The 26,005-nt window shown below is 36.4% G+C and overlaps 1 protein-coding gene, 1 long non-coding RNA gene, 1 other non-coding gene and 1 pseudogene across 3 annotated transcripts; all 4 read right to left on the reverse strand.

Moving 5' to 3' along the window:
- Positions 1-677: 677 nt before the first annotated feature.
- LOC148555026 (small nucleolar RNA R71) lies at positions 678-785 on the reverse strand. Its single transcript, XR_015888169.1, has one exon. It is a non-coding gene; the product is annotated as a small nucleolar RNA R71 (small nucleolar RNA).
- A 9,439-nt stretch (positions 786-10,224) lies between these two features.
- LOC107648710 (uncharacterized) lies at positions 10,225-11,848 on the reverse strand. Its single transcript, XM_088491640.1, has 7 exons — positions 11,750-11,848; positions 11,296-11,439; positions 11,126-11,197; positions 10,951-11,022; positions 10,769-10,843; positions 10,400-10,468; positions 10,225-10,288 (listed from the first exon to the last, which is right to left on the reverse strand). The coding sequence occupies exons 1-7, from the start codon at positions 11,812-11,814 to the stop codon at positions 10,225-10,227; spliced, it is 561 nt and encodes a 186-aa protein (XP_088347766.1). The 5' UTR covers positions 11,815-11,848.
- A 962-nt stretch (positions 11,849-12,810) lies between these two features.
- LOC107648709 (uncharacterized) lies at positions 12,811-14,466 on the reverse strand. Its single transcript, XR_015886077.1, has 3 exons — positions 13,416-14,466; positions 13,308-13,343; positions 12,811-13,124 (listed from the first exon to the last, which is right to left on the reverse strand). It is a non-coding gene; the product is annotated as an uncharacterized LOC107648709 (long non-coding RNA).
- A 9,929-nt stretch (positions 14,467-24,395) lies between these two features.
- Positions 24,396-25,082, reverse strand: LOC148555027 (uncharacterized; annotated as a pseudogene).
- Positions 25,083-26,005: the final 923 nt, after the last annotated feature.

Raw genomic sequence — 26,005 nt, forward strand, 5'->3', positions numbered from 1 at the left:
ACTTCCTCACATCATCACCAAATTCGAACCCCATCCTCTATCTGTGTTCGAATTTCTTCTTCTTTTCTTCTACTAACAATAAGGATCCTCTTTACTGTGACATAGAAGATTCCTCTTCTTTTCTTTTTCTCTCCTCTTTCTTATGAGCAGGGACAGAGAAAAAGGCATTCTTGTTGAAGCTGATCCAGAACCTGAAAGGACTCTGAAGAGAAAATTAAGAGAAGCTAAATTACAACAAATCCAGAGACAACTTGATTGAAAATTTCGAACAAGTAAAGGAGATGGCAGCCGAACCCAACAACAATGCAAGGAGAATGCTTGGTGACTTTACTGCACCTAATTCCAATTTACATGGAAGAAGCATCTCCATTCCTGCCATTGGAGCAAACAACTTTGAGCTGAAACCTCAATTAGTTTCTCTGATGCAGCAGAACTGCAAGTTTCATGGACTTCCATCTGAAGATCCTTTTCAGTTCTTAACTGAATTCTTGCAGATATGTGATACTGTTAAGACTAATGGAATAAATCCTGAAGTCTACAGGCTCATGCTTTTCCCCTTTGCTGTAAGAGACAGAGCTAGATTATGGTTGGATTCCCAACCCAAAGACAGCCTGAACTCATGGGATAAGCTGGTCACGGCTTTTTTAGCCAAGTACTTTCCTCCTCAAAAGCTGAGCAAGCTTAGAGCTGATGTTCAAACCTTCAGACAGAAAGAAGGTGAATCTCTCTATGAAGCTTGGGAAAGATACAAACAGTTGACCAAAAAGTGTCCTTCTGACATGCTTTCAGAATGGACCATCCTGGATATATTCTATGATGGTTTATCTGAGCTATCAAAGATGTCACTGGACACTTCTGCAGGTGGATCCATTCACCTAAAGAAAACGCCTGCAGAAGCTCAAGAACTCATTGACATGGTTGCTAATAACCAGTTCATGTACACTTCTGAAAGGAATCCTGTGAGCAATGGGACGCCTATGAAGAAGGGAGTTCTTGAAGTTGATACTCTGAATGCCATATTGGCTCAGAACAAAATATTGACTCAGCAAGTCAATATGATCTCTCAGAGTCTGCATGGAATGCGAGCTGCATCCAACAGTACTCAAGAGGCATCTTCTGAAGAAGAAGCCTATGATCCTGAGAACCCTGCAATAGCAGAGGTAAATTACTTAGGTGAACCTTATGGAAACACCTATAACTCAACATGGAGAAATCATCCAAATTTCTCATGGAAGGATCAAAAGCCCCAACAAGGCTTTAATAATGGTGGAAGAAACAGGTTTAGCAATAGCAAGCCTTTTCCATCATCAACTCAGCAACAGACAGAGAACTCTGAACAAAATGCTTCTAATTTAGCAAGTCTAGTCTCTGATCTATCCAAGGCCACTGTAAGTTTCATGAATGAAACAAGATCTTCCATTAGAAATCTGGAAGCACAAGTGGGCCAGCTGAGTAAAAGGATCACTGAAATCCCTCCTAGTACTCTCCCAAGCAATACAGAAGAGAATCCAAAAGGAGAGTGCAAGGCCATTGACATAAGCGCCATGGCCGAACTTGTGAGGAGAGGAGAGGACGTGAATCCCAAGGAGGAAGACCTCCAGGGACGTCCAGTGATCAATAAGGAGCTTCCCTCTGGGGAACCAAAGGACTCTGAGGCTCATCTAGAGACCATAGAGATTCCATTGAACCTCCTTATGCCCTTCATGAGCTCTGATGAGTATTCCTCTTCTGAAGAGAATGAGGATGTCACTGAAGAGCAAACTGCCAAGTTTCTTGGTGCAATCATGAAGCTGAATGCCAAATTATTTGGCATTGATGCTTGGGAAGTTGAACCTCCCTTGTTCATCAATGAACTAAGTGATCTGGATCAACTGACATTGCCTCAGAAGAGACAGGATCCTGGAAAGTTCATATTACCTTGTACCATAGGCACTATGATCTTTAAAGCTCTGTGTGACCTTGGTTCAGGAGTAAACCTCATGCCCCTCTCTGTGATAGAGAAACTGGGAATCTATGGGGTGCAAGCTGCTAAAATCTCATTAGAGATGGCAGACAGCTCAAGAAGACAGGCTTATGGACAAGTAGAAGATGTATTAGTAAAGGTTGAGGGCCTTTACATCCCTGCTGATTTCATAGTCCTGGATACTGGAAAGGAAGAGGATGAATCCATCATCCTAGGAAGACCTTTCCTGGCCACAGCAAGAGCTGTGATTGATGTTGACAGAGGTGAAATAGTCCTTCAATGGAATGAGAACTCCCTTGTATTCAAAACTCAAGGATCTCCCTCTGCAACCATGGAGAGGAAGCAGAAAAAGCTTCTCTCCAAGCAGAGTCAACCAGAGCCCCCACAGTCAAACTCTAAGTTTGGTGTTGGGAGGCCACAACCAAACTCTAAGTTTGGTGTTGAAATCCCATATCCAAACTCTAAGTTTGGTGTTGGAGAGTCTCAACAAAGCTCTGCACATCTGTGAGGCTCCATGAGAGCCCACTGTCAAGCTATTGACATTAAAGAAGCGCTTGTTGGGAGGCAACCCAATGTTTATCTAATTCTTATTTTTCATGTTTTCTTAGGTTCATGATCATGTGGAGTCACAAAATAAATAGAAAAATTGAAAACGGAATCAAAAACAGCAGAAGAAAAATCACACCCTGGAGGAGCATCTGTCTGGCGTTCAAACGCCAGAACAGAGCATAGTTCTGGCGCTGAACGCCCAGAACAAGCATGGTTCTGGCGTTCAACGCCAGAAATGGTAGCAAAGGGGCGTTGAACGCCCAAAATGGGCACCAACCTGGCGCTGAACGCCCAGAGTTGTGTGCAAGGGCATTTTGCATGCCTAAATTGGTGCAGGGATGTAAATGCCTTGACACCACAGGATCCCCACCTACCTCATCATCTCTCTTCCCATTCATGATCATCCCCTCTACTTTCTATTTACCACTCACATCCATACACCCACTACCTTCAAAATTCAACATCTCTCTCCCACCCAATCCCACCCATATGACCGAATACACATCTCCCTCCATCTCCTCCATATCTTCTTCTTATTCTTCTATTCTTTCTTCTTTTGCTCGAGGGCGAGCAACATTCTAAGTTTGGTGTGGTAAAAGCATAGCTTTTTTTGTTTTTTCCATAACCATTGATGGAACCTAAGGCCAGAGAAACCTCTAGAAAGAGGAAAGGGAAGACAAAAGCTTCCATCAAGGGTCTATAGCTCAGTGGTAGAACATTTGACTGCAGATCAAGAGATCCCTGAGATACCTCAGGGGATACATTTTCTTCCACACAATTATTGGAAGCAACTAAGGGTGGAACATCAAGAGCACTCCATCATCCTTCATGAAATCAGAGAAGATCTAAAAGCAATGAAGGAGGAGCAGCAAAGACAAGGAAGAGACATAGAAGAGTTCAAGGACATCACTAAGGTGGATTCATTCCTTGTTCTTACTTTCTCTGTTTTTCGTTTTCTATGTTATGTGCTTATCTATGTTTGTGTCTTCATTACATGATCATTAGTAGTTAGTATCTTTGTCTTAAAGTTATGAATGTCCTATGAATCCATCACCTCTCTTAAATAAAAAAATGTTTTAATTCAAAAGAACAAGAAGTACATGAGTTTCGAATTTATCCTTGAACTTAGCTTAATTATATTGATGTGGTGACAATGCTTCTTGTTTTCTGAATGAATGCTTGAACAGTGCATATGTCTTTTGAAGTTGTTGTTTAAGAATGTTAATTATGTTGGCTCTTGAAAGAATGATGACTAGGAGACATGTTATTTGATAATCTGAAAAATCATAAAAATGATTCTTGAAGCAAGAAAAAGCAGCAAAGAACAAAGCTTGCAGAAAAAAAAAAAAGAAAGAAAGAAAAAAAATAGGCGAAAAAAATAGAAAGAAAAAGAAAAAGCAAGCAGAAAAAGCCAATAACCCTTAAAACCAAAAGGCAAGGGCAAATAAAAAGGATCCCAAGGCTTTGAGCATCAGTGGATAGGAGGGCCTAAAGGAATAAAATCCTGGTCTAAGCGGCTAAACCAAGCTGTCCCTAACCATGTGCTTGTGGCGTGTAGGTGTCAAGTGAAAACTTGAGACTGAGCGGTTAAAGTCAAGGTCCAAAGCAAAAAAAGGAGTGTGCTTAAGAACCCTGGACACCTCTAATTGGGGACTTTAGCAAAGCTGAGTCACAATCTGAAAAGGTTCACCCAATTATGTGTCTGTGGCATTTATGTATCCGGTGGTAATACTGGAAAACAAAGTGCTTAGGGCCACGGCCAAGACTCATAAAGAAGCTGTGTTCAAGAATCATCATACTGAACTAGGAGAGTCAATAACACTATCTGAACTCTGAATTCCTATAGATGCCAATCATGCTGAACCTCAATAGAAAAAGTGAGATGCCAAAACTATTCAAGAGGCAAAAAGCTATAAGTCCCGCTCATTTGATTGAAGCTATGTTTCATTGATAGTTTGGAATTTATAGTATATTCTCTTCTTTTTATCCTATTTGATTTTCAGTTGCTTGGGGACAAGCAACAATTTAAGTTTGGTGTTGTGATGAGCGGATAATTTATACGCTTTTTGGCATTGTTTTTAGTATATTTTTAGTAGGATCTAGTTACTTTTAGGGATGTTTTCCTTAGTTTTTATGCTAAATTCACATTTCTGGACTTTACTATGAGTTTGTGTGTTTTTCTGTGATTTCAGGTATTTTCTGGCTGAAATTGAGGGACTTGAGCAGAAATCAGATTTTGAGGTTGAAAAAGGACTGCTGATGCTGTTGGATTCTGACCTCCCTGCACTCAAAGTGGATTTTCCGGAGCTAGAGAACTCAAAATGGTGCGCTTCCAATTGCGTTGGAAAGTAGACATCCAGGGCTTTCCAGCAATATATAATAATCCATACTTTGGCCAAGAATTGACGACGTAAACTGGCGTTCAACGCCAGCCTTCTGCCCAAATCTGGCGTCCAGCGCCAGAAAAGGATTCAAAACCAGAGTTGAACGCCCAAACTGGCACAGAAACTGGCGTTCAACTCCATAAATGGCCTCTGCACGTGCTACACTTAAGCTCAGCCCAAACACACACCAAGTGGGCCCCGGAAGTGGATTTATGCATCAATTACTTACTCATGTAAACCCTAGTAGCTAGTTTATTATAAATAGGACCTTTTACTATTGTATTAGGCATCTTTGGTCTCAGTTTTATTCCATTGTACATCTTAGGAGACTATTGATCACGTTTTAGGGGGCTGGCCATCTCGGCCATGCCTGGACCTTCACTTATGTATTTTCATACGGTAGAGTTTCTACACTCCATAGATTAAGGTGTGGAGCTCTGCTGTTCCTCAAAGATTAATGCAAAGTACTCCTGTTTTCTATTCAATTCTTCTTATTTCGCTTCTAAGATATCCATTCGCACCCAAGAACATGATGAAGGTGATGATTATGTGTGACGCTCATCATCCTTCTCCCTTATGAACGCGTGCCTGACAAACACTTCTGTTCTACATGAATTAAGCTAGAATGAGTATCTCTTAGATCTCCTAACCAGAATCTTCGTGGCGTAAGCTAGAATGATGGCGGCATTCAAGAGAATCCGGAAGGTCTAAACCTTGTCTGTGGTATTCCGAGTAGGATTCAATGATTGAATGACTGTGACGAGCTCCGAACTCGCGATTGCAGGGCGTTAGTGACAGACGCAAAAGGATAGTAAATCCTATTCCGGCATGATCGAGAACCGACAGATGAATAGCCGTGCCGTGACAGGGTGCGTGAGCAGATTATTCACTGAGAGGATAAGATGAAGCCATTGACAAGGGTGATGCCTCCAGACGATTAGCCGTGCCGTGACAGGGCATTGGATCATTTTCCCGAGAGATGACCGAAAGTAGCCATTGACAGTGGTGATGTATCACATAAAGCCAGCCATGGAAAGGAGTAAGACTGATTGGATGAAGATAGCAGGAAAGCAAGGGTTCAGAGGAACTAAAAGCATCTCCACTCGCTTATCTGAAATAACTATCAATGATTTACATAAGTATCTCTATCCCTTTTATTGTTTATTTGAATCTAATAAAATATCATGTTTAAATCCGCCTGACTGAGATTTACAAGGTGACCATAGCTTGCTTCATACCAACAATCTCCGTGGGATTCGACCCTTACTCACGTAAGGTATTACTTGGACGACCCAGTGCACTTGCTGGTTAGTTGTATCGAAGTTGTGACAATTATGAATTAAGATCAAAGCACCAAGCTTTGGAGCCATTACCAGGGATTGTTCGAGCCTGGACATCACAATTTCGTGCACCACTAAGACAGAGAAACCAAAGGAGACCAGAGCAACTAGTCGAGCACATGTAGAATTTTCATTATCCTTATCGGCCCTATAGCCTAAGGTAACAAAGCATTTGAGAATTTATGTGTCTTCATTAACTAAGTTTAAGGTTTTAAATGTCCAAAATATTATTGCTCAGAGATTTATTTATCTATTATAATATTAAAGTCTTATGTGTCCTCTATATTATGATAGATTAATTGGTCATTGTGTTACAGGGTGGCCAAAACAAACCTGAGGCAGTTCCACAAAATACATCTAATGCAAGTTATCACAACCTCCAAAAAATTGCATGCGTTTTACATCTTAATTTTAATGTGATGGTTTATTATTTGTATTGTGTATATGGTTGTATAATTACAAGAATCCCTGAGAACAGGATTGATCCAAATAGCAACTACTCAACCTACTCTAATAATATCGAATTCGGTTGAACCAAGCTCATCAGTCTCTCCAGCAAGACTATTGTTAGTTCCATCTCAACCTACATTAGCAACACCAACTCTACCTCAACTAAGACTAGCAACACCAATCTAACGAAAATTAAAACTAGTAGCACCACCAGTCCAACCTCAATGAAGATTAGTAGCACCAGTAGTCCAAACATCCTTCAAGGCTCCAGCCAAAATTTATTTCAAAGAACCATCTAAATTTAGGCCAAAAAATCAATCATTAAGCTACCCGTGTCATTAACTACTTAGTTTTAAGTTGCTCCACCACCTTCAACAAATGTGACAACAAGATCAAGTAGAGGAGCATCAAAGAAGACCTTGACGGTAGCAAGTAGTGCCACAATATGAATATTCAAGTTTATTCCAAATCAAACCATTAACAATTTGAAAAAGTGACCAAGTTGACATTATCTTATTTTCGAAACAAACATTAGTTTTTGGGTTATAATAGATATTAGCAAACTTCCTTTGAGCAAATTAAATTACTTTTAAGTTAGTTTTTTGGAAAACTATTTGATATGTCTACTACATTTTGTTTGCTAAACTTGGTTATGTCATTTGTGACACTATTATCAATTTTGCTTATGTTATTATTTATGCTTATCATCTAAGGTGATTGAGTGAAAACATATTAATTCAGCAACATTATGAATCAATTCAATGTTAAAGGATCTATATCATTTATTTATTCAAGTTTTTTTAGAATGAGAAAGTTAGTAAAGGATTAAAGTCAAGGTTAATTATTTTTATTTGAGATTCAAAAAATTATAAAAATGCTAGAGAGTCGTCAAAATTTATAATCTTTGGTCATTAATTAATTATCAATATTTAAAAGTATAGAATAAGAGTAAATGGTAAAATTAGTTTCCGAAAGATAATTCATTCTTCAAATTAGTTCTCGAAAGATTTTTTAAATCAAATTTGTCATTCAAAGATTTTAAGTTAGTCATTTTAGTCTTTCCGTCACTTCTGTTGCTAATGGCATCAAAATTTATTGATGTGACACGTTAAATGATACAACAACATACATCTTGTAGTCTTAATTAGCAGCTAACATGACAAATTTATAAAATTAGACCAAATGAACTCCAAATTGAAAGATTCCAATACCTCAAATTGTCTTCTCAATTAGGTTTTAATTTGATCTTTGATAAACTTATCATTCTAATAGTCAATTAATACTCCTATGTGTGTTGTAGTATCACTTAACGTGCCACATTAACAAAATTTGGCGTCATCAACAAAAAAAAATGACAAAATGACTAACTCGATTAGTTTAAAATTTTTAAAAGACGAATTTGATTAAAAAAATTGTTAGGGATTAATTTGGAGATGAGTGATCTTTCAAGAACGAATTTGACCATTATATCGATAAAGTATGTTGTTAGATTACTAGATTAAAAAATTGAATTAATAACTAAACAATAACAAAAAAAAATAAATTTTGATAACTCCTAATATTTTTCAGATTATTTATTAGTTATTATCATGTGTTTTTTATTTTTAAATTTTTGCATTAAGCATTTTTTTTTTTGTATCATTAGTAGATATCACGTTGTTAATCAATAATGGTTCTCTCTTCCCGTCTTGTATATGTATAATTCATATAAAAAATGTTATTTGTTCTTTAATTTTTATCTTTTATTCAACTTTTAAATTTAAATATTTTAGTATATTAATTTTTTAATTTTTTAATTAATCGTATTTTTTAGATTTAAAAAACTACTGCTATTTTTATTTAATTTAAATTTTATAATTATTATACACTTATAATTTTAGTTTTATTTTTTCGTTATTCTAATTTAAAAGGTTTGGATGCAGTTAGACAAAAGTGATTTAACACGATCGATATTTGTTAATTCAAATATTTGCTAAAAATTTATAATAGTCATGCATATATATATATATATATATATATATATAGAAGATTTTTAAAACTAAGTTTAAAATTTAATTAATTGCATAAATTCATAACACATTTAGAATAATATAATAATACAAAAATATTTTTTGAACACATCTAAAATCTTATAATATGTGTTTTTTATTATTGCTTAGAAATTTAAAATTTAAAATATCATATCTCATATTATTATTAGTTGATCTAAAATCGGGCATTGACATATCTAAATTAAATTAATAATCTAACAAATCCCAAATTAAGCATCTTATTAAAAAAAAAATCAACACACAACTAGAAAATGGATTAATACAAATAGATTTACAGACGGATTTAGTCTTTATTACAGACGGATTTTTGGTTACCGACGAAATTACCGACGGATTTTGTCCCTCTGTAAAAGCCCCGTCGGAAATTATTTACCGACGAATTTTTTTTCCGTCGGAAAATTACAGACGGATTTTTACCAGTTACCTACGGATTTTCCCTCTGTAAATTTTCTACCCATTTCCCAAAGGCGGCGCACTTTCAGATGGATTTTCCGTCTGTAATTACAGACGGATTTTCCGTCTGTAATTTGAACTTTGGAAAATTATCTTACACTCTAATTACAGACAGAAAATCCGTCTGTAAATCCGTCGGTAAGGTAAAATAGAATTTTTTATTTTTCTAATTACGAAATAAACTTATTTTCATACAAAATAAATATAAATTTAATACAAATTTTTATCTAATTTGTATTCGAATATTTATAATATTTCAAAAAATAAACAAATTCATCATATTATCAAACTAAAAGAAAAGTACTATAAACAAGCAAGTCAATATAATTCAAAACATAAAATGTATTGATCATCAACTATAATTCCTAGTATATTGTTCAACCATACTAAAACTATCAGCTATAGTCTTCAGTGTCATCTTCATCCTCATCATCATCATAGCCCTCATCCCAAGCGTGTATCTAACAACTTACTAATACGCTCATCTGTTTGTTGAGTAACACGCTGAAAAAGCTCTTCATTGAGATTATGAATCTGTTCTCGCAAATCAAGAACAGAATTTTGATTTCTTGGTGCTCTTCCAGATACAGAATTGGCAGAAGTGGTTCCAAACTTGATAGAGCTAGAAAAGAATGACCCTTTTCCAGCAGGGATGGATCCAGACAACATATTGTTCTGAAGTGACCTGTGATAAACCACAGAAGCCAAACATCAAACTAATCTGCAAAGAATTGCATTCGTATAAGTGTCTCACTAGAGTTTATATCGCCACTCGCTTCTCCTAAACAGTTTTTATTCAAGAAATCCAAGATGGTGTTATGTAATAATCACATATAATAGGTTGACGAGTATCTTCTTACAGTTCCTGAAGAAGAGGCAGGTTTGAGAAGTTTCGAGGAATAGATCCATTGAGATTGTTATTGGCCAGATTGCTGCAACAGCAAGAGCATTACTACATCAGACTCATGTTGATCATCGCTAGCATGAAAATAAACGAACATTGTTATATATACAAAATATATAAATAAAATTGGCTATATATTGTCTGAAAGTTTATTTGTTGGCAAGTGTCCTGTAAGATGATTCCAGCTAAGATCTCTACAACATGAACCAACAACCACAAATTAGAGGGTAGTCATAAAAAGGAGAAGAAAATTATTTCAATGTCACTAGTCACAATGCAAAATCACCAGAGATAGCTAAACATACAAATAGCTAAGATTTGCTATTGGGCTGAAATCAGGAACAGTTCCTTGTAGATTGCAGTTTCTCAGACTCCTGCCAAGCTAAAGAGTAAACATTAGCCCCGAAAAATAAATAAAAAATAAAAATTGTTCTTATGTTCTTGAAGGTTAAGCTTGTGACTTAATATCCTGCTTGAGCTTGAGCTAGGAGCCCAAAGCATGTGATTTTTTACATACTTCCAAGTTCCAATCCATAACTTCACAAGTAAGCTCTTTGGCGATTAAGCATAAAGATTCAAAGACTCCCCATCTTTTACCACAAATTATATTTAAGAATGATACTATCAAAGTAGGATATCAGACATTCGGATTGCATGGTTAAAATAATACTTACAGTTTTACAAGCCTGGAAAAGTTTGCATAGGTAGAAGGAATTCCATTCCCACTGAAATTATTGTTATCAAGTTGGCTGCAAGGGAAATCAAATAGATGCATATTAACTTCTATAATACACAAAGATGAAAAAGTTGATAACTGCTTCAAATAAAAAAGAAAATATATGGAAGTAGGACATACAGTATTCGCAACCCTTGGAGCATGGAGTATTCTGGTGGAAGATAACCAGATAAGTTGTTGTTGTCCACAAGCCTTTAAAAGTCATTTCAACAAAACAGGCACAGTTAAAACTTGAAAACAATTAATCAGTCCAGAAGGCATCTCAGGAAGCAAAATAAAGAGCTTAAATACTCACAGGTGGATAAGATTAGGCAGCTTCGAAAGTTCGGGTGGAAGTTGACCACTAAATGAGTTGTTGTTCATGTGGCTGCAGGGAATATGCAAACAAATCAGATAAGGTGATAAATAAGAAATCCAGCTTCAAGTTCAGTTGGTTGTGCATATGGGCCATCAGGATTCACTCACAGGTGTTTAACATTGGTCATGTTGGCAAATGACACTAGGATTGGACCCGACAATTGGTTTTCGTCGACTTGGAATCTGTTTAATTTTGTAAGGTTGCCCAGCTCATCCGGTAAGCTACCGGATAAATTATTTCCATTCAGAAGCCTGAAAGTACAAAGCATCATATATATATATATATATATATATATATACAATTTCAACCAACTCCATAAACCTTGCTTCTAAACTCAGCCAACTAGATTACTCCATACATGTCTATTTATAACAACATCAGGACCAGCAGAAGTCCAAATTTAATTCTGTTTATACACATAGGCAATCATGATTGATCTTTTGAAACAAATCTCAGACAATATCAACAAGGATGACAGATAGAACAACACCTTCTTTGAAAAAAGAGAACTTGATGAGGATCAATTATAATAATTTCATCTTCTTTGGTATAGGTTCTTACAAGAGTTTTAGTGTTGCAATATTCCCAATCTCCTTTGGTATTGTGCCTGTCAGCTTATTCCACATGAAATCCCTTCAATTCAAGCACAAAACAATAAAAGATATTAGCATGATATAACATAACGTATTAGTAGAAAACCCCTCTAAAGCTTTTCCTTTCTTTTGCTTTCCAGAGAATAATTCATAAAATTTTAAGCATATAAGTAAAAATATTAAGCATCTGGATATACAAAACTGTATAATAACAAATTAACAAGCAAAAGCTATCAACAGTCTAAAAAATGACCTGGATTTCATAGACTATACACAATTTTGATAAGTCTCATGAACCATTTTCCTTCATGCATATGCATGCCCTTTTAATCAACTTGGATTCTATTTGCTAAGTTCTACCTAATTTAAAATTAAAATTATATCTGATACACTTCTATCTAACGTCATTGCTTGACCATTTGAAAAACTAGTGCCATACAAAAGATATTCTCGCTATGAAGCTGGCAATGCCGCTTCTTGGCACTACACTTGTAACTCTCTCTGTGGCGTTCATGGCTGGTATCTACACAGTTATAAGCAAACTTACCTGGCTGGCCATATTTTCTTCTATATGCTCTCTTTGCTCCTCTCATCTTCTGCATCCAAATTCTCACGCTACATTTTCTACTACCCCTTTATCTTTTTAGAATCACTAGCTGAGAAGGAACCAGAGGAGCAAAAGAATTATAACTTGGTGCAAGCAATGGGCAACAAATTGGAGAAAGTAAAAAAAGAACGATAGATAAACTGATAATCTGAATAAAAAACGCAAATACCAAATTTTGAAAAATTGAATTCATTTATAATTTCACAGGGGCAAGACAAGTAGGATATGAATTCAGATATTTTGTGTCACAATCCATAGAGCTATAACCTGATCTTAATGATTGATAGCAAACTGCGGTACTTAAGCCTGCAGTGGTTATATAATTGCTACCTTAAAGAAAAGAGGCTTACCATATAAAAAGCTGCCATAAAGTACACGTTGAGCATGCAAATGAAAACAAAATTGAAAATTTTTGCTACTAAAACTCGGATTAGCAATTTTTTCACTGATGTGCTTTGCATAGCTTCTCCAGAACTCGGATAATAGAGGAGAGTTGTGTTATGTAATATTATTAATAGAGGATAATAGCTACTAAAACTCCAGAACATTTCCTTTTCCTATTCAAGTGACAATTATGAACATAACAACTCCAAGCATGAGCCCTAAAACTGCAGTTTAGAATAGATTACCGAGCTTCCAGCTCTAAAAGTCTTCTCAACTGTATTCCCTGTAACATAGTTCTTGAGCTTGGTTCTTACAAATGCTGCTCCTTTTCCAGGTTTCACATGAAGAAACTCTAAACCATGCATCATGCAATTTCAAATAAACTAATGTCACATTATGCTCTAAATAATAATAAGCCCATAACTTCACATTATGTCTCTTCGAGTGTACTCTCTACTAGTAATTCTTAGCTTCCAATTTCTGCTTGATGCTTTAGATTTATCATTTTTTAAACAGAAATTAATTTGAAACTAACCTTAACGTGGCAGTGACATTATACTTGGGCAGCATCCTGCCACCAAAATAACCAAGTCAGTAACCAATTCCTATTTAACAAATCCATAGAATCAATTAGTGCACTAACCTGATATCTTTCATGAAAAGCTGTTTGGGCTTTTCCACCAAACTTGATATCATATCGGAATATCTGCTCCTCACTCCTCAGCCAAGTAGGTCATAGACAAAGCTAATTTTATTTTTCATTAATATTTAAGCTGAAAAGAAGGTCATAAAACAGAAGGAGAAAAAAAAAGGAACCTTTCAATATTCTATCTTAACATATCACCTAACTACTTCTACAACTTCCAAATCACAGAAGAGAGAATAATACTGCAATAAATAATCCTAATACTGTAATTTCTGCATAGATAAATTTATCTGCTGCAATAAGTGATTAAGAGAAGCCATAATCTAGAAGTTCAATTCCATTCTATATCTATAAGAGTTCAAAGAATTTCACTGTATTGCTAGAACACTGATTAATTAAGAATGTGCAATTCTAGGGTTCCAAAATAATTAACCAAGATGAAGGATTGAAAGCAATGCATTTATCCACACAAAAAAATCACAAATAGAGTAGAATCGTGGAACAAGCTCAGAACAGGTGATCGAATCCCTAAGCTGGAAATTAGAAACATTTAAATAGAAGAAAGAGAATGGAAAGGGCAAAATTACCATTTGTTTTGAGATACCAGCATGTGATAGAAACTGTAACAAGAACAAGAAGCTCAATCAGCATCAACAACAACAAGAAGATAGAAACTGCGAAGAAAAACTGATAAATCTAAAATTGGCACAGAAAAATTGAACCCTAAACAACAGAATCACAGGGAGGGGGCTCGTGCGACGCAAGGGATGATAGAGAGAGATCGTCCGACGCGAGTGGTCGCGGCAGCGGCGGAAGACGCCAAAAACTCAGAGGAACAACCGAACAATGGCAGCAGAGCGGCGGCGGAGGAGGAGGAGGAACGGAAGAGAGCGTGACGAAGAAGATCCATTGGAAAAAGAGGAATTAATTGCATGAAATTAGAAAGCTGAGATGCGCCGCTGATGGAGGATTTGGAAGGGATGAGTGTAGAGATTTGGAGAAGTACCGTGATTGAAACGAGGAGCTTTTCACTCACAACTCTTATTTTAATATTTTCTGACGGAAAATTTTAAATTACAGACGAATTTTCCGTCTGTAATAATTTAATAAAATGTAGCGTTTTGTCTACTTAATTACAGACAGAAAATTCGTCTGTAACTATTCCACGAAAAAAAAAATTAATTTTCCGACTGAATTATAGACGGATTCTCTTTTCCGTCTGTAATTTATGCTAATCTATTTTTTTTTTTGTTTTCTGACAAAAAAATCCCTCTGAAATTCCATCTGTATTTCAGTGGGATAAAATCCGTCAGAAATATCCGTCTGTAATAACTAGTTTTCTAGTAGTGACAAAAGAGAAAATAGACAAGATAAATCAATTGGAGTAAAAAAAAGCATAATATTAAATTATAAAAAAAAAAAAACAAACACAACCCCATAAAGCCAGTAAAACTCAAAATTCTAAATAAAAGAAGTGATAAAATATAAGAATAACAAGTAAATGAAGGAAAAAAGTCAGAACCACAAATGAAGAAAAGGTTGAAGGGTAAGAGAAACGTAAGACAAGTAGTGTGGCATAGCTGTTTAACAATTATGCTTACACATACAGAAGAAGAAATCAAGGAACAAAAACACACCATGAGTGTAAACCATATAGAACAAATAGAACAAAGACTCAAATCAAATCAACACTATCAGAATAACAATTTACACTCTCCCTTTTATTTATTTATTTATTTATTTTCTTCCTATGGAATGGAACCAAATAAAAAAGGAATTGATTGGACAAATTAGCTATTGCAAAAAACATAACAACCCTTTTAGTTAGTTAATTAACATATTCATTCGATTATCCAAGTTGCGGTATTATTTGGCAGTTATTATTCAAACTTTATTATTGCTGTTTATTTCAAGTTTTCAACCAGCCTTCTGACAAGCTAAGATCCCTTCATATTATCATAAATCAACCGCGTCACAGTTAAATTAAAATGTTTTAATGCTTAAAATAGTTTTTTTTTAAATGATTACGAAAAAATTAATTTGGTTTGTAAAAGAATTGACATTTTCACTAAAAAAAAAAAACAGAAAAAATCTCGCTCAAAAGGAAAACCACATTTGTTGTTTTTTAGCCATATAATTAGGATTTTTTTTTATTTAAATTATTTACAGTAAAGTATTGTTTTTGTTCCTAATGTTTGGGTAAGCCCTATTTGTGTCCCTAATGTTTAAATCATCCTATTTGTATCGCTAACGCTTATAAAAGTAATTCAATATTATCCTGCCGTCAATTATATTAATAGATCAGATTGCATTTTTTAATTATTCTCATTTTGATATATTCATTCTCAATTAAGTTTCACTTGGATGTGTTCTATTTTAATATTGTACCCAAAAGTTGTGTTCAGGTTCAATTATGTCCCTAAAAAAGTGAATTATGTAAATATTGCAGGGATTAGTTTCATTTTTTAATGAGTTATTATCCGTAGTGGATCATCAGTTCTGACCCAGACATTTGTATTTTAACTTCAAGAGATTTTCAGAATTCTAACTAAAGCTCATAATGTGTAATTGATAGCAGGGTAACATTGAATTATTTTACAAACATTAGAGATACAAATAGGACAATTTAAACGTTAGGAACACAAATATATAGGACTTACCCCAAACGTTGGGGACAAAAATGATACTTTACTTAATTATTTAAATATAATATTTACAAAAATATGTAATCTGTAGCGTATTGACATTTATCCATTAACAGTAATATCTCGGATACAATACCCAAAAGCAAGTTAAACAAACATCCCGGGTACACTATACCCTAGATATGAAACACATCAAGAAAGCATAACCTAGGTGCTACTGGGATACGTTAAGAAGGCAGAGACCGAGTACTGTATACCCGAGATACCCTTTAATGGAAAAGCAGGCATAGTACCCGAGATGCCTTCTACCACTATATAAGGGGTGTGTAACTGAGATTCATTGCTTCATTTCACATTTTTAGGGTTTTGGAAAGTTTTGAGAGCAGACATGGCTAGATGAGAAAGTTACGTCCAATCAGAAAATATTAATAGATTGAACGCAACTTGGCATGTGACTCTATGCTCTTCTCTATCGCTGTTAGTAGTTGCTGTGAGAACACTTGACCAGAATTCAGTTGAGTTTGTGTCTCACGACCCTTGTACACAAACAGTTGTTGCAACCGCTCATAAGTTGCCCTCACAATAGTAGCCACAGAAAGGTTCCTCGTTCCCTTTAGAACAGCGTTGATACACTCAAAAATATTCGTTGTCATATGACCAAACAAACGATATTCGTCACAGTGCTGGAGCTACAATGCCTTCCTAAACCTTAGTGCCCAATCAAGCATACCCATTGATAACCCCTTCAATGCGTCCAAGTACTAATAACATCCTTTCTTACTGGGACTATAAGCTACATTAACAAGATACCGCTTCTCCTCTGCAAATTTGAACCAGGTATTGAAGTTGGAAGCCATATGACATATACAATAAGCATGGTGAGCTGTAGGAGGATGTCAACCACTATTGGCAGCATTAAGAACAGCGCAAATGACTTGAGATCCATCAGATATGAAAAGTATCCCATGTTGCAGAGTGACGTGCTACCTCAGGTTTGTTAGAAAAAAAGACCATGACTCAGTAGACTCGGATTCAACTAGTGCAAAGGCGATGGAAAGAATGTTGTTGTTTTCATCTTGGGCAATAACAATTAGCATCACACTCCTGTATTTTTCGTACAAATGCATCTCGTCGATCGAAACAAACAGCTTGCAGTGCTTAAAAGCTTCGATACACCGGGGAAAGGCCCAAAACATCCTATCAAGCTGGCTAAAATCTCTGTCAATCATGTTTCCGTTGTAGTGTGAAACTGCAACACAATCATGTATGGTACCAGGAAGGCAGTTGAATAAATCTTGTAACAGAATGAAAATCTTGTTGTACGACTCTTCTCAATCGCCACAAATCTGAGCAATTGCCTTCTGCTTTGCCATCTACACCTTTCGATATGATGGCTTGAAATGATAACTTTGATGCACTGCACTTTACAACACTGGGATGGATATAGATGGATAAGCATGTATAATTAGTAAGATAATGGTGCAAATCACTACAAGATTAATATTTATTTGAGGGAGTATTTTGGAGAAAGGTTTCTAAAAATCTCCACAATATATTTTATTTATGAAAATTTAAAAAACCTCCACTAATAAATAATTAAAATTAAATTTTGGAACAAAACCTAATTTTCCCAATTTTTCAAAATGTGAGACTGAGTTAGCTGAGAGAGAACCCCAAGTTTTATACCATCATTTTTGTTGTCATTCTCCCTGCCATTTCCGTCGCCGGCACCGTCACCACTACCGTGTCCGTTGCGGTAGAGAGCTTCTGGATCGAGTCACCGCTTCAATCAATGCACTTTCAGATCTATTCTTCTATACTGTTGTTGCTGCTATAGTGGAGTTTTTGCCGCCATTGTTGCTGCCGCCATTTTCATCACCACTGCCATTGTTGTTGCTGCTGTCGTTTCTGTCGCCGTTGCTGTGGTAGAACGCTTCTGGATCAAGCCACCTCCTCTGTTAACGCGTTTTCAGATATCAAGCTTTACTTTGCATGGACATCCTCCCAAAACTACAATTGGTATATGGGTGTATTAGAAAAGTGGAAGACGGATCTCAAATATATCTTTCCATGAGTAACATAAACACCTTCTCTGAACTTTTAAAGGGAGCATCTGACATAACTGAGGTAATGAAGTGCAACAGGAGGAGATCTAAAGAAGTTTCTCCTCTAGAGGTGTGTGCTGCTGATGGTAGGGGCAGAAGGCATTCCTATTCTAGGATTCTAACAGAAACAGTCCTCCATCTCCACTACCCCTCTCCAGAGCTCAAGCCATGGTTGTTGTAAATGGGTGGTTTGAGGATGGAACATTGAACCCCAGAACAGATAGAGAGCCACCAACACCTAAAAACTTGAGAGACCTAAAGTATTTGACGAACGGCCAATTTGCATAGGTTATGAATTCGATTATCAGAATGGAATTGGCGTTGTAAGTATAGTCCTATCCCAACAAATCGGCCATCAATCAAATGTTATCACAATTCAAACCAAATATAAATCGAGTATTTAGCTCCCGGGTCGTTCTTTCCTAGGAATGCAATTGGAATGTTACTCTTTCGATTGTGAGGGCAAAAAGGATTTTTTCAATCAAAGAACAAAAGATTAAAGGAACTAAAAAATCAAAAAACTAAGGAATGATCAAAATTGTAATTAACGCAATTAAAGAGAAGATGAGATCAAAACTAGTGAAAATGCTATAAATACAATAAAGAGCCTTGACTTAGGAATGAGGATCTAAGGAATCCTATCATTGCCATAACCACAACTACGGTAATTATCATGAGTTAATCTTGCCAAGTTAACCCCTTACATTGAGGAGTAAGTCAAGCAAGCATAATTGACCTTAATCCATAGGTTCTAACCAACTTACCAAACTAGTTGATAAAAGGCTAGCTTTAATGGAAACAAGAGTCAACTAACTTCCCAAGAATTACCACTAAATGTCGGATATTATGACTCTAGTATCCTAGGAGCTCAAATCCCAAACCAAGGTGTGAAAATCTACTCAAAATCTAGAGTTGACATTTTCACAAACACCTTGTGTGCATAAAAGTAAAACATGGAAAATTGCAAAGTAAAACGGAAAACTATAACCAACTATCAACAAAACCAAATATAGAGGCAATCAAGCATAAAAAAAGCATGAAACATAAAATTCATTGATCAAAACTTCAAGAAACACAAAATTGCAAATATGAACAAAGTAACTTGAACCATAAGAACATAAAAGCAAAAGCAATGAAATTAAAGAGGAAATTGAGAGTACTTACAATTAAAGAAGCAAAATCCAAAAATCAAGCTTGCTATAAAATGTTACAATGGAAATAGAAAATGAAACCCTAAGAGAGCAATGCTACACTACTCCTACTCCTACCCCTAATTACTCTCTAAAACTATCTAAGTGAGCTCCCCCACTAATGTGTTGAATTCCCCTTCATATAGCACTCCAAAATCAGCATCCAAGCCTTCCAAAATGGGCCAAAAGGCCTCAGAATTCGAGAAACACGTGCTTCATTAATGAAATCACGTGCAGGGACCTGTGCAGACGCACAGATGTGTGCGTCCGCACACTTGGCTGAAAGTTGACCTGTGCGTACGCACAGGTGCTTGTGCGCACACACACATGAAAATTCTTTCTTGTGTGCACGCACACTTCACTGTGTGTGCTTTTCCTTGTTTTCTTCATGTTTTCTCCCTTGTACATGCTTTCTTCCACTTTTGGCTATCCATTCTTGCCTCCAAGGTCTGAAATCACTCAACAAACACGTCATGGTATCAAATGGAATAGAAGTGGAATTAAATTGCTCATTTCAAGCACAAAATTGAATGTTTTCACGTTTAGGGTCAAATTGGGGACAAAACACAAAAGTATGCTATTTTGATGCTTAAGTGTGAGTTCCTGTGCTAGGATCCATCCAAATTAAGTCAAAATATATCATCAAATATGGACTCATCAATTTCTCTACACTTAAACAATAGCATGTCCTCATGCTAAACCAACAAGGAGAATGATAAAAAAAGGGGTAATCAACTTATTAAATGCAACTATCTAAATGCATGCAAGTATGTATATACTATATATAACTATATATATCTATCTATAGTATCTATTGAATTGGCGAAAACAAACAATCAAATTTCCAAGCAAGTATAGACAAATAGGGCAAGGCAAAGAGATAATTCAATGCAAGCAAAAATCTAAAGAATTGATTCAAGACATCAAAATGAAGTGACTTGCAAGAATTCATAATAAGAGATATGAAAATATAGAATTGAGTAATTGAACCCTCACTAGGTGTGTATACACTCTAATCACTCGGTATCTAGGGTCAATTCACTCAAATCTCTTCCCAATCATGCTTTCAAGGTTTTGCTTCTCATCTAACAATCAACAACAAGTGATGCATGAATGCAATTATCATGAGGACTTCATATGGTTGTAATGGGGTTAGGGTCAAGGTGGGATAGATATGGCTAAGTGGACTAAAATGGTTTGAATCCTTAATTAGTTTAAGTGTCCAACTCAACCTTCCTTAATCCAATAACAAAAATATGCAACCTAACTTCCCATCATTTCTTTTTCACAAACATCCATGTATGCTTTATCATCCACATCACATATGCATTTCTTATTCATTTCCCTTCACTTAGGGGTAACTTTTATCCCCTTTTCATGATGATTTTTTTTTTTTTGAAAATAAAATGCATATGATTTTAGTAGTTCATACATGATTATTCTCATTTTCCAAAATTTTCAATGAAATACCCAAATTAAACATTTTCATTCACTACCAATGTTTCCCAAAATTCTCCCACACTTAAATGAAACACACTCCTTCAACCTAAGCTAATCAAGGATACAATCCAAGGTAAATCATGGTTTTTTGCTTAAGATTGTGATGTGCTAATATCAAGAACAAAGGGGATTAAAAAGCTCAAAAGGGGTTAACAACGGTAGATGCAAGGGTTAAGCTATATGGGCAAGTTAGCTTAATTCAAAGATGGCCTCAATCATGCTAAATGCAATTCAAAACATCAATCATTGGAAATAGAGAATCAAGCAAAACCAAGATTACAATCATAGAAGAGATATATCACACAATGAACAAAATTAGTCGTTAAAATGTGTAACCACTCAATATAGCTCAAAAACTCACAAGGTATTTGTTCTTTACTCTTCTATGTTCGAAAAAGGAATCATTCAACCAAGTTTGAAAACAATTTTCAAATCAATTCAATAGAATGCCCTTGAAACAAAACTCTTGGAAATCTTCGTTATTTTTCACCAAAATTTATTTCCTATATGTATGTATGATGTGATGGATGCAATTTTTCAAAATTTCCTAGTTCTTTTCCTAATTTCAACAAGAAAAAAGTAACATGAACAATTAGGATAAAAAATGAACTAGGCATATGCTATTCACATCATCCAATCACAATCCATATCTATACTATATACCAAGCAAAACAAGCTCAAAACATATATATATATATATATATACCATAATTAAAATGCAATACTAAAGATAACTAGAAGCAAGCTAATATATATATATATATATATATATATATATATATATATATATATATATATATATATATATATATATATACCATAGTACTAAACGGTAGTGCATAAGTCAAAGTACTACAAAAATCTACAAAAAAAGCATAATAAAACTTAAAGTAAATGACAAGTGTTAAGGAGAGAATGTTTACACCCAAAAATCGTAGATCCTCCCCCATACTTAAATCATGCACTGTCCTCAGTGCCAAAAGAATTAATCAGGGGGGATCAACCATGAGAAGCTCCACCGTTAGATGGTGGTGGGCGGTGATGACGCTGATAAACAATGATGGCTCGGGATGTCTCCGGAGTGGTCTCAACTGCCGACTCCTCAACTGCCTGGTCAGCTGGCTCTGCTGCCATCTCTACTATCTGCTCAGCTCCAGCCACCGGCTCCTCAACTCTCTAAAATGTAGCCTCCTCAACCGTGGGCTCCGCCGGTCTCTGCTCAGGGGGATCGACTGCCTGGCCAGCTTCAGCTGCTGGCTCCTTCGGTGCCGGCTCTTCAGGCTCAGCCCCAGGCTCTGGTGTATCCGAAGGAGGTGGCCCATGGTCTTTACCCTCAAACTTTACCACTATCCACTGGAAGCGTCGAGCGTTGCGGTGCTCAAAATGGTAGAAAAGCTGAATGATCTCCCGACCCAGCTCATAGGGTGTCTGAAGTCGGGGTGTGGGTGCGGGAGCTAGGCATGGCGAAAATTCCCGGTGGGCGGGTACCCGCGGGGATTTACCCCTCGGAGAGTAGGTATGGAGGGCAATTTTTACCCGCGGGAAGGGGGACGAAGCCCCGTATAGTAAACGGGGCGGGGGCGGGGGTAGAGGTCCCCGCCCCGTGGGGATCCGTTAATTCCCCGTTTGTGTGAAAAGACAAAAATACCCTGAGTAATACCATACTAATGAGTAATAAACCCTAGCCGTCACATTCCTGATTCCCCTGCTTCAGAGACAGAGAGCAAAAACTGCTCTCCATTCCTCCTCAAACCCTCAGCCCCTCTTGGCTCTTTCCCGCTGACTGCCGACCATCGACCGTCGCCCGCCACCTTCCACCCTCTGGTCTCTCAGCGCCGCCTCCCACCCAAGACCCCTTGAGTGGCTTGGTTCACTCACTGAAGGTGTCGAGGCAGTTGAGCTCACCGTCACGGGCTCCGGCAACGTCGTCTTCTTCTCGTAGTTGCAGCAGACTCGGCAACGTTGTCCTCTTCTCCTGGTCGTCATCTTCTCCTTTTTACATCACCGGTCTTTGCTAGTCTTCCTTCCCCTTTTCTCCGTCAGGTTCAGGTAAGTTAGCCTTGGTCTTCGCTGGTCTTTCATCCCCTTTTCTGAATTTAGATTTCTGAATTAGGGTAAAGAATTTCTGTGTTCTGAATTAATGAGATTCCAATTAATCTGAATTTCTGTGTTTTGAATTTCTGGATTTCTGAGTTTTAAATTTGTAAATTTCTGATTAGGTTAATGAATTTCTGATTAGGTTAACTAATTCATATGTTTGTTGCATAATCAAGAGGCTGATACATGAAAGTATGAGTACCTTTATCTTAAGAAATTGTGGCTGCTAATTAGGTCTTGCTGTGTTACATCCCTTTTCGTTTTACAACTTTGATTATATATATATATATATATATATATATATATATATATATATATTGATTAAATCAAACATACAAATATATTCGTTGTCTCATCTGCTAAGTTACTATTTGCTTATGTATTTTATTGGTTAATAATGGATTTTAACAATTAATGATTAATTTTTTGCATAGAATTCCATTTGCAAAATCCTGGATTATAATTTGTACCGTTGCTCTTATTGGAATATTTTGTAGTGCCAAGAAATAGTTCATGATAGGACAGTACTGCACTAATTTATAAATTTGTTTGTGAAGTTGTCCCTCTGTTTTTTCATTGTTTCTTAGTTTGATTAATTTATCTATTATTATGCATAACACTATGATCATCACACTAATATTGTAATCAAATCTCATTTTTCTGTGTGTTCTATTTACTGATAGTGTATTAGGTTCCTTGCCAATGTGTAGCTACTAAAATAGATTTATCATAACAATTTAATTGTTATTTACTGATAATGTATTGGTATTTAATTGTGTATATAAGACTCTTAAGTTAGTGAGTAATTGAGTCAAACAATTCTGCTGATAATGTATGTGTATTTCATTGTGTATATATTTCATGATTTATAGAATGTCTTCTTCGGATGCATTGTGTATATATCATAGTCAGTAATATTTGGTTATTTATGGATATGTTTGGATGTTTATGTTTGTTGTTATTGCTATTTAAGTCTTAAAAGACTATGAATATTATGTTTGTAATGACAATTGAGGATTATCTTTGATTTTCTCTAATTTTTCCTATTTTTTCAATTTTTATTAATTTTTACAAAAATCTGCGGATATCCGTGGAGACCCAGGTCCCCGGCGGATACGGGGTCCCCATTACCCGTCATGGGGATGGGGCGGGGACGGGGACAGATATTGGGGGCGGGGGCAGGGGGCATATCCCCGCCCCCATGGGACCCGTTGCCATCCCTAGCAGGAGCTGTAAGAGGTGCTGAGGGCTCTACTGCTTATGGTGGTTCAGTCGTCTTCCTCTTCTTTTGAGGCGGTCCATCATAGTCGCCGTATGGTAAAAATGGATGCTTGCTGATGAAGACAGACGTCCGGCCTATTGGTCGTCTCTCCACTCCAGATAAAGCGGCTAATCTGGTGATCATCGATGGGAAAGGAATGTTGTATTTATGTTGTTAGTTCACCTTCCACATCGACTCTCTGATAAGGGGAAGAACAGAGATCCTATTCCCCTCCAGAATAGCCAAAGCAAAACCGCCACACGGACTCTAATGTGCGTGGCATGCGTGCTCGGTAGAATGTAGTCAGCAATGATCTGCTGACAGATCCTTGCCTCAGGATTTAGGTCAGTGCACGCGATGTTCAATGGGACTGCCTTGTCTCCCTTACTGTACTCCCATCTGGCCTCAGGAAGGCCAATCTTTTACAGAACCACATCCAAAGAAAGCTTGCTCGTTGTCACGTCTTTCACTATCTAAGTGAAAGTATCCCGAGCCGGAGGATTATGCAGAATATCCAAGAGGGCCTCTAAAGCAGTATCAGAGGTATCCAGTGTGACACCTCTTAGAAAAACAGTTTGGGCATCCCTCTTTAGGAAATTCCCGTAGAATTCCTTGACCTGGTGGTCATTAACTTCCACCGGATCGAATTCTACGAATTTCCAATGGTAAAAATTTAATCTGTTAAGGATCTAATCCGCATATTTCTCGGGCAAGTTCAACTTTCTCTCATAGTGAAAGGCCCACTTTTCCAGTTTCTTATATTGTTCTTGGGTTTCAGCATTAATGAATGTGTTCGATTGGTTACTCGGAGGCACTGGAGGAGGACGAGCCAAGGAGTTGGCTTTCTCTTTCCCCTTGCGAGCCATCCTAAAAAAATCAAAAACAGAGTACAACTTAGGGAGAACAGATAAAAATCACAGAAAGAAGAAGGATATAATCAAACAATTCAAGTAAGAGCCAATAAGATAAACAACATTCAATTAAGGAAAAACATGTATAAAGCAGTTGAACGCCCAAAAGGAAATTAATTTTCCTAAAATCAAGCAACCTAAGCAACATAAAAAGGGAATGAACAACAGTCAAAGTATATATATATAACTTAGGTATGACAATGCAAGTGAATTGACTTGAAAGGAATTAATTATTGCAACTTTGCACTTGAAATCAGAAGACTTAGTAAAAATTTGGCATAAAGAGCAATAATCAATGCAACAGTGGGAGTATGCACTTATTCATGTTAAGAAGATAAGAAATGATCACATATACATAATTTCTTGTCCAAAGCAATACTTGGTTGAGAAACAGATTCCATTGCTCAAAAACATAAAGAAACAAGTGACTATTATATGGTCATTGGTGTTAAAGACACATGAATAGGCATTTAATCAATTCATTCAGAAAAAAACAATGTATGTACTGCTGCAAATGGCACCAAACAGAATTCAAAATGTATAAGTCTAAAATTAGTTTGGTGTTTGAGCAGAAGGAAATGAGCAGTCAGTACATAATGCAGCAAATTAGCAAGCTAAAGGAAAATATGCACAGCTAAGGTAACACCAACAGGATAATCACAGCTATAATTTTTCAAGTTCAAATTGGTGTTCAAGCAAAACAACACAAGGTGCATAATGAACCTTCAAGAATAATCATCCAAGAATCTCATAAAACTGCATATGTATGAGTGACAATGCATACAGGAAAGGAAATCCCAAATCCATGCTGATCAGACACAGAATTTGAATAAAAAATTCCATTCAGGCATTTCATCAGGCAAGTTATGTGCAGAAAT

Source organism: Arachis ipaensis, chromosome B6 (assembly GCF_059453495.1).
Source record: "Arachis ipaensis isolate K30076 ecotype BB chromosome B6, ASM5945349v1, whole genome shotgun sequence".
Lineage (NCBI taxonomy): Eukaryota > Viridiplantae > Streptophyta > Magnoliopsida > Fabales > Fabaceae > Arachis > Arachis ipaensis.

Excerpts from the sequence above, each read along its gene's own strand:
- LOC107648710 (XM_088491640.1), bottom strand. The coding sequence starts at position 11,814 with ATGTGGAATAAGCTGACAGGCACAATACCAAAGGAGATTGGGAATATT. Across the intron at positions 11,440-11,749 it reads ATTGCAACACTAAAACTCTT|GCTTCTGAATGGAAATAATT; the intron begins GTAAGAACCTAT and ends TTGTACTTTCAG. Across the intron at positions 10,289-10,399 it reads ATAGCAAATCTTAGCTATTT|AGATCTTAGCTGGAATCATC; the intron begins GTATGTTTAGCT and ends TTCATGTTGTAG.